Source organism: Dryas octopetala, chromosome 2 (assembly GCF_963921425.1).
Source record: "Dryas octopetala chromosome 2, drDryOcto1.1, whole genome shotgun sequence".
Lineage (NCBI taxonomy): Eukaryota > Viridiplantae > Streptophyta > Magnoliopsida > Rosales > Rosaceae > Dryas > Dryas octopetala.
This window is the reverse complement of record NC_141367.1, coordinates 25,504,894-25,514,609: the sequence shown is the minus strand read 5'-3', so window position 1 is coordinate 25,514,609 and position 9,716 is coordinate 25,504,894. Positions and strand designations below refer to the sequence as shown.

Below are 9,716 nucleotides of genomic sequence, written 5' to 3'. Positions count from 1 at the left end.
CCCTATTTCGGACTGTGCACGCAAAAGGACCTTGGATGGTGTTAAGTTACATAAAAGCCCCTTCAAATATGATTTATTGCTTTTTTTTTATCCCCGCGTATTTTAGTAAGAATAATACTTTGGTCATCCTTTAAGAGTACTACCCCTATAATTTTAATTTTGACAATGTCGATGTATGATCAGAACCGTTCATTTTTTAGATAATATATTAAAGATTATCTCTGCAAAAAATCAAATCAATTGGAAATCTTTTGATTATATAACTGTTGTTAATTAAATATAAAAAAATATATGGTTTTCAATTAAATAGTGATTTTTTGACCAAATCGTTGATTTTTTTTATTTAATCGACAACAGTTATATAACTAAACGATTTTTGATTGAGTTAATTTTTTGTAAAGAATATCTATAATAGGTGATTTAAAAAGTGAACAATTCCGATCATATGCCGACATTGTCGAAATCAAAATTTGAAAAGGTATGGTGACCTTGAGATACTCTCAAGGGTAAGGGGTCACCCAAACATTATTCTTTTAGTAAAGGAAAACAATCTCAAAAACAGGTAGAGGGTGTAGAGCATGAATCAAAATTTTATTAGAAGTCATCAAGTAACCCAAAGCTAATAAAGACATCAGCAAGAAAATTGAACACTTTCAAAATGAATAATATGGTAAAATTGAATACTTTCAAAATGAAAAACGAAATACAATATTTTATACTTTATAATCAATTGATTCTATTTAAGTAGTGGCTGGCAAATTCAATCATGTTTCTTCCTGAGTGAGAGACTGAGTGAGAGACTGAGATGAGTGAGAGACTGAGAGAATGAGTGAGAGAGAGAGAGAGAGATGAAGCTCTCAAAGATTTGCTTTGAAGAGAGAGATTGACGAAGTGACGAGACCGAGCGACCAGACAACTAAATGTGTCGGATGGCATTGCCCAAAAACTGTCATTTTAATAGAAAAAATAACCTCTATAATAGAAAAATCTCATATTGAAAACAAAAATAAATATTTTTTAGTGATTCTTAAGATGCAATTGATTTTAAATTTGATACTTTCATTATCCATCTTATACATTATTACTTGTATGTGGCATTACCAAAACAACTTCATTTTTACAAAGAATCTGACTTATCTGGTAAGTTACAAGTCAATTGACCCATTTACCTCTTGTTAGATCGAAAAATTATTGGGTATATTCGATACACCGTCATGTAGTGTAACTAATTTAACGTATAAGGGTATCATTAGACAATATATTTAGGATTCATTTGGTACTGCTTTTAGAATTGACAAAACCATTTTCAGATTAATAAAAGCGATTTTTGTTATGTTTGACATAAATAAATAAAAGTGTTTATGGGTTATAAAAGCGCTTTAAAGTGATTTTTTGAGAAGCACTTCCAAGTGCTTTTGTATGAAACATTTGAAATTTTTTATAAAAATTTGTATGTACTTATGAGCATAAGCGCTTCTAGTAAAAACGCTACTGATTATAAGTGATTCTAAGAAGCAGTGTCAAATAAGCTATTATATTAGTAGAATATAGTATTAATAACATTGACTCATATTATGACACGTTAGATTAGTTACATCACGTGACGGTGTATCGGTTACACAAAATAATTTATATGTTAGATCTACCACTTAAATATAAGACCTCCTTTGTGAACTGAAAGAAAGTGGTTTACATTGGTTAAATATTTGTGTATTAATATATCATTGATACGAGAATAATTTATATATCTTCTCATGTGATACCACATGATATATCCACTCTATTTCTCTCTATATTTCCCTATTTTCTTGTCTCTATCTCTCTTTTTAAAAAATATCACATTACTATAACATGAAAATAAGTAAGTTTTTTCTCATTCATACATATAGCCATATAGGTTATTTGCATTTCAAGTGTACTTGTTCGCCAAGTATGATCGCATTAATCACAACTATAGCCTCGCGGCTTTTTTGGTGGTATTGGACAACTCTACGTTCAGTGAGAGGAAATGTGACACGTTTAACATTCTGTGTTCAAGTATGGCCACCAAAGGTGGTCCCCTGGCAACAATTGAGTCTCATTATTTCCAGTCAATTTTCTCGCCAAACCATCCATATTTCTTTTTTTTTGGCCAGGAAACCATCCATATTTCTAAATATGCAGACATACATACACATATATAGGTATGTTTCACATATCAACTCTTCTCTTTCCTAATTTTTCTGTCCAGTGTCCCCTACCAAACAAAATATTTCTTGTTTTCGTTACTCATTTTTTATATTTTTGTCACGTACTTTACGTACCCTCTATTGCTCTTTAAATTTCATTCCAATTATCAATCATTACCCTAATATATATAAATAGTTTGTGTTAATGATGAATTAATTTCTTGGGTCTTGGATGGGACTATGGGAGTGCATATCTATACATGCATGAATATATATATATATGCACATTCCGATAAGAGATTTTCCAAATAATTTTATTTAAGAGATCCCTCATAAGGCTTATTATATATTATATTTCAATGATCTAAATCATCTATTTTGTTGGTATCTATTAAAAGATTATCTCTACAAAAAATTAGACAAATCATAAATTATTAAGATATCTAATTGTGATGAAACAAATAGACAAACAAAATGTTTTCAATAAACACTTGAAATTGTGACCTTTTAATCAATAATCAAATGATTTTTTATTTTTATAATTTTTTGCAAGAATGATCTTTCAATGAAAACAACAAAAAATAAAAAATAGTTCCGATTATAAAAATACTCTATGGAGTGAGTCTCATGAGGGATCCCTTAAATAAGCTTATTTAAGGGATCCCTTAACGGAAGGGCCTCGTATATATATACAAGCTCATTTAAATGCGAACGTGTAGATGTTCACATCTAACGCCAAATGCTCAATGCTGATTCAACGGTGTTTATGTTATGGTTTAACTTCGAAATTTTGGGTGGCTCAAACTCCCAGAGCTAAACCCTAATATAACGTCTTCACTAAGTCCATTATATACCCTAGGAGGGAATGAGATGAAAAGATGAGGATTTACCCTAAAAACTCGGCGATGGAAGCATTGGCGAGCGCTTGCCTGTGTTAAAAAATCATTGACGAGCACTCAGCAGCAAGGCGCACGTTCGTACATTCGCACCTGATCGAATATATATATATATATATTCAAGTGTGGACACATCCGCACGTTCGCACCCAGCGTTGAGCGCTTGGGCCCACTTATATATTTAATATTATAATATATATATTTTTTGCATCTAAATGTGCAAGAAGAGCAGCAATATTCAAGTGAAATTTTGATTCAGATTTGCACTCTTAAGATCATTGAAAGATGTTGGTAGTTTATGATTGTATTTGTTTATTAGATGATGATTTTGTAATTTGATAATGATTTTGTTATTAAATGTTAAGTTTTAGTTATTTTAGTATTTTTTTGTGATATGTTAGAGAATGCCCAATTTTTAATTCTTGTAAAAGGCCAACAAATCTCAGATCCGGCCATGGTGCAGCGCTCGACCGTTGTAAAAATTATGCTACCGATTATTTAATAATATGTTCGCACGTTCGTTCGTCCACACCTGATTGAATATGAATATATGTATATGGAAAACTAGGCCGATACGTACATTTTGATCGAAATACCATCAATTATTCAAATCTGCAGCACTGGCATATGTATCATAAAGTAGTTGGCAAAAGCAGCAGCCATTCCCTACCTGCGTCGGTATATCTCCATATCTGGGATAAATCTTGTATGGGGCTTGCCCCATTGGGGCATCTCTCACATGAGGTGGGACCCACATATTGGGGCAAGCCCCACCGAAGACTCACTCCCATATCTGTCCAAATGAGTCTTGTCCTTAACTATGGTGTTATATGAACCATATGATCATAACAAGTATCCGTCAAGCCCAAAAAATAATACCATCATCATCATGAATCATGCATCTATGGTACATGCATGCACGTGCTGCTTCACATAATTAATCACATAGTGTGAAAGAGAGGGGCATAATTTTAATCAAATTATATAAAAAATAATTGATCAACGTACTGATGACTAGAATCTGAATATATCCCTGAGGCACATAATTTTATTTTTGGTTCAAAACTAAAGGGTAATTTACAAAGTAAATGTACGTAATTAATTAATTGTCTGTGCACAGTACTGCACGTACAGGGGCATATATATTAACTAGTTAAAATGAAGTGTAGATTTGCATCTGGCTCAAGATATGCTCAAAGTTATCGGTAGACTTCTCAATTGCATGCGAATGCATGCCTTCATAAGTTGTCACAACAACTCCTTCGTCTTTAGTTAACCTTTGAACTTGCTTTTTCACATTGCACCCCTGATGCGTGCACCGGTAGTAGCTTCTATAGTCAATAAACAAAGAAACAAGTTAACTCCATCAATTAAAAAACATAGATAAACAAAGTTAATTTACTCATGAACACATGAAGTCTTCAATATATGCCAATTATTTAATTCATATATATATAAATGCTTTTGTTTGAATCTAGAAGAAGATCGAGTAAAGAATATTCAATCAGTGTTCTGTAAACTCTTTCAATACCATGAAATCTTGAATATATATTAATAATTGATTTCTGTGTACACGTATTAATTTTTTGGAGAATGGAGACCACATATGGGGGCTAATTAACTAATTCTAACAATGAGAATCCAAGGCGCGCATTTTCTAGCCCATACAAAAAAGGCTCCCGAACGCTTAATCAAAAAGTTTATATGAAGTTTCAAGTGAGATTTCTCACTGGTTGAATTGAAGCATACAATTAGTAGAGATTAAGCTGCAATTAATGATATATGTGAGATATATATACAAGAATGCTCTATATATATATATATATGCAAAGTACTGTTAATTTGCTTTAATGGTTCAACCAAGTTCATGGAATTAATTGCTGGACTTGATCGAGAATGGGTGCCAAATTGGACATCATCATCATCTCAAATGAAGAGTCGATCGATCTGTTTAATAATTAGTATAGAGAAGGTAACGATAATAAGGAATCCTAAATTACCATAGTGGCATATATATAACAGATGACCACTTAGTAATGGTCACAATATTTTAAACCCTATTTCGATCAACATGTATGGTTTATTAGGCAGCTAGCTAGGTGTAATTAAATTAAGTTTCATGGCATATTATTAATTATTTATCAGAAAGATTTTCAATCTATGTTATATATGTGAAATTGATGATGATTATGATGAAAATAGTAATTAATTAAGGAGCTAGCTAGTTTAATTAACTAGAGTACGTACTGACCTTGGGAATTTGTTATTCTTGACTGCTTTTTGGCCATACTTCCTCCACCTATATCCATCGTCAAGTATATCAACTTGACTCCTCGTTTGAAAAGCATATCTGGGCTTTCTGATCTTCTTCTCCGCTCCCTTTTTCGTTCCCAACCTCATCACCCCATTAGTGATTTGATCAGGCCCCAGACCAAAGCTGCTTTTGCTTTGAGCCCTTTGCAGAGAATTAATATCAATGTTGTTGTTGTTGTTGTTGTTGTTAATAATATTGTTTGAAACCTCCATCTCCGACATCAGTCCCAAGAACCCATTCGACGACGACTTGTTATTGCTTTGGAGGAATTGATGATCATGAGCAGTAGTATTGTAATAAGCCTGATGAAGAGGATTTGCCATGTTCAGTGACAACAAGGAAGAAGAAGCAGGTGCAGGTGGCGTTGGTGAAGGCGATGAAGGCGAATAAAATGTTGGGTAGCTTTCCATCATATATCAGAGAATGAGTGAGAGAGATAGAGAGATAGAGATAAATATATGGGGTCTTATAATTATGTGGTTATAAAGGTGGGTTTTCCTTGGATTTAATTTTAAGGCAGTGAGAGGCGGCTAGGTGGCTATATAGCGTTGAGCTTTTTTGTCCTATGTTTGATGTCGTAAACGGCACGTAAAGCAGGGAAGGGAAACTACTGATCATATTAGTAAAGAATTAATTAATGGTCATCCCACAAAGATAATTCATACTGAATCAAATAAAAGTACAATATTTTTCAGAGGTTCCATGATTAAGTTGGAAATGAATGTAATTGCATATTCGTTAGTAATATTATAATATATAATCTTGGTTGGTTTTGACCAGAAATTAATCCAGATTTCGTAAGGGTATACTTTTCTTTGAAATTTGAAACATATATATATATATGCTTATATTTAAATTTAACCAAAAACAATAATAATATATTTGTGATATTTGTAGTTTATTCACATGTGCATGATATAACATATAGAAATATAGACCATATCCAAAGTTTCTTTAGCTTGGTGGACTATATAATTAATAATGCAGGCAGCCCCACGAGGGGACGAGTAGTCTGGGGCCACGTAATTAAAGTTAATTGTGACACACAGTCCTCCGTGTCTCGTAGTGGAGGCGCAGTTTCTTCAGTCAGAAACATGTGTTTTCATATTATTGATGATCTGCAATCTGACGTTGTTTCCTTATCTCGTCAATTCTTTTATTATTTCGACTGATCAAACCATTTTTTTTTCCCCAATTACCAACTGTTAATTAAACTGTTTTGCTCAGAAACTTATGGACAAATTTATTGAGGTACGTAATTGTGAACTCTTAATTAAGTACGTACGTACTGTTTCGTTCCGTTGTTAAGAACTTTGTTGCTCATGACAGTCCTGCGAATTATTTCAGTCACGATCTCGAATGGGATGTGTAGTTTTTTATAACCCCTAGCTACCTGTGTTGGGGTACTATATATTCAAATGGGTTGGACAAAATTAACACTGATGGAGATCGAGAAGTATATATATATATATATATATATCATGTATGCTTGCTCATATACTATATCTTATGAGTGATGATATCACATGATGATCTTTCTGAAAGTATATATATTAGCTAGGGAGATAATTAAGGGCTCGATGAAACTAATAACCAGTTATATTTGCTAATGCAATTGGTACGTTCAAGTTACTTCAAGAATTAATTTTTCCATATATATATATATATATATATATCTTCAAACTACTTTTGGTTTTGACGTCTGCTAGAATATACAGATATCGATCGGGATATATTCAATGGATGTGGAAAGTTCAAAATAACAACTCTTTATTGTCCACTCGGGTTGACTAAATGCAGGAGACCAGAGAAAATGATCGATCAGAGGATCATATATATATATATATATCTCAGAATATTTATACGTAAAAATGCAGTTCATTAGCAGGTAATCAAACATAAGCTTGTTTCGTCGGATGGAATTGACTGTTGACCATTAGGTAGTTGTGATAATAGTCCCTTCTACTAGAAAGCAGGACTATAAGATTTTTTTGCCAAAAGGACTATAAGATTAAACTTGCGGTTTTATATATCGAATATTCTCCTTCTCATGGAAGAGAAAGAAAGATGAAGAGAGACAGATTAAAGGGCACGTGGGTTTGAATTAATATTCTCTAGCAATGCACGAAATGAAGGAAAGTCACTAGCAGTAGCTAGCTATTGATGGCGGCTGGGCTGAGTTTTTAAGGTTTATATAATGGTTGGTGGTCACTACGACACTACATCTGCACAGCCTCTCTTGTACGTCCAAGGGAGTAATTAATGATCAAATGCTTTTCATTAACTTAACATTAGGCCAATTTAATTATTCAAACACTCTAGTTTAGCTAGCTAATTAACTTTCTCTGTTTCTTTTTAGAGTGGGATGAACTACAGTTTTTAGTTGGAAAGCTAATGCATTAATCTCCATTCCTACATCATTTTGTGAGGCCAGAATGAGATAAGACGAATTCTCCTCAAGCCAAACAACTGTCTTTTTTTTTTTAGGAAAAGCCAAACAACTGTTTGATGGGCATCATATATATTAATTACATATATTTATTTACTTTATAATAATATTAGAGATACCATATTTTTGAGTATCATATATATTTTTCATTTCTAATTAATAGAAACAAGATATATTTATATTAATGAGTTACACAATACACTTATTAAAAAGTGGTACACATTTATTATTCAAAATATGGTCTCTTTAATATTCTTCTCTACTTTTTAAATTCAATAATGATGGAGCACTAATTAAACACAAAATTTGACTTTTCAACCGTTTTAGGCGTCTCACAATTAAATGCACCGGACCCAATGCTATTTGCTTTTTCCTCCTACTTTCACGTAGGATGGGTTAATATGGGTTTATAACTTTATACTTTATAGCATTTCCGCCGCCTAGCTGGTGGATTTTAGTGCATAGAAAATCATACATTTAGTTTATTTATTTTATATCTAATTTAATTTTTGTATACAATTTTTTTTAAGTTTAATTTTAATTTATTTATTTTATATCTAGTTTAATTTAGTCTATAATCTTTTTAAATTATTTTTATTATGTTTTCTTCAATTATAAATTATATTTTATTATTTTTTAATCATAGGAACCAATTTAAAGTATTAGAATAAAAGAGAATTAAAATTTGATGAAGTTTAAAAAATTTGAAATTTATTTAAGAAAAATTGGTAGTTTCGAGTACCCTATTTTGGGGCCAATTATCTTGAGTTTTAAAATGATCTTTATATGATTATAAAAAAGAGATGCATAGCTTTAAAAACAAGTATATGTTTGTTAAATTTGGCTGAGATTTGATAGGGTAAAATGTAGGACAAATTTGGATCTTTATTGAATAAGTAAAACAATTAGTGAACTAAAACTGAACTTAAAAAAGATCGTGAACCAAAATTGAACTAGCTATAAAATAAGTAGACCAAATTTGTAATTATCTCTTTTAGACTTTTAGTGCATCTCCAATATATTCTAATGAATTCACTTTTTAAATTGTAATTTGTGACCTATTTGACAATTTAAAAAGTAAAATTTGTTACTTGAATTTTTTGCTCTCCAAAAAAATCTTCTAACTTTAATTATTTATATTTTTTCTATGCACTAATTTTTTTTTTCAGAATTAATTATTCAAACAAAAGAAAAAAAAGTTTAATTTATTCAACTTAAAATTTATTATTATAGGAAAGAGAGAATGTATATTTTATAGGAATTATAAAGAAAATTTAATGTCATTAATATTTAAAGAGAGGGGAGAGGGTCTTAGATTTGAAGAGAAATAAATTGAGTTTTAAGTTGAAAATTCATTTTGAAGAATCTTTTGGAGTCCAAAATAATGTTCTCTTTCTTCAAAAAATGAAGAATTTTTTATTTGAATAATCTATTGGAGATGTTCTTACTTTTACGTACTTTGCGTTATCACCATTCCAAAACAGGTAAATAAACATCCTAGCACATGAAATGACAACTATCATCGTACCACTTAATTAGTGTGTGCAAACTCAAAAATTATACATGCATGAAACAGAATCTATATCGTTGAATGTTGATATCAAATCTGTGCACCAAAACATGAATATGAATTACACTCTCATCAGGGTCGTACCATTCTGAATTTATGAAGGGGCCGATGTGTAAATACTGACCCCTAAGGACCCTAACTCTCATAGAGGGTATTGCAATTAATTTTGGAGCCAGGGCTAAGTTTGTGTTTTTGGGTTGAGGTTAGGTTTAGGGAAAATTAATTAGGGGTAGAGAGAATATAAATAGTACTTTCTAGACGAATCTAGATCGTTTACTTATTTTAGTTATGTATTTATTATTCAATGATAGAAATAGTA

At 31.4% G+C, this 9,716-nt stretch overlaps 1 protein-coding gene across 1 annotated transcript; it reads right to left on the bottom strand.

Moving 5' to 3' along the window:
* Positions 1-4,020: 4,020 nt before the first annotated feature.
* On the bottom strand, positions 4,021-5,891 carry LOC147294685 (putative WRKY transcription factor 75). Its single transcript, XM_086230864.1, has 2 exons — positions 5,316-5,891; positions 4,021-4,395 (listed from the first exon to the last, which is right to left on the bottom strand). The coding sequence occupies exons 1-2, from the start codon at positions 5,789-5,791 to the stop codon at positions 4,218-4,220; spliced, it is 654 nt and encodes a 217-aa protein (XP_086086990.1). The 5' UTR covers positions 5,792-5,891; the 3' UTR covers positions 4,021-4,217.
* Positions 5,892-9,716: the final 3,825 nt, after the last annotated feature.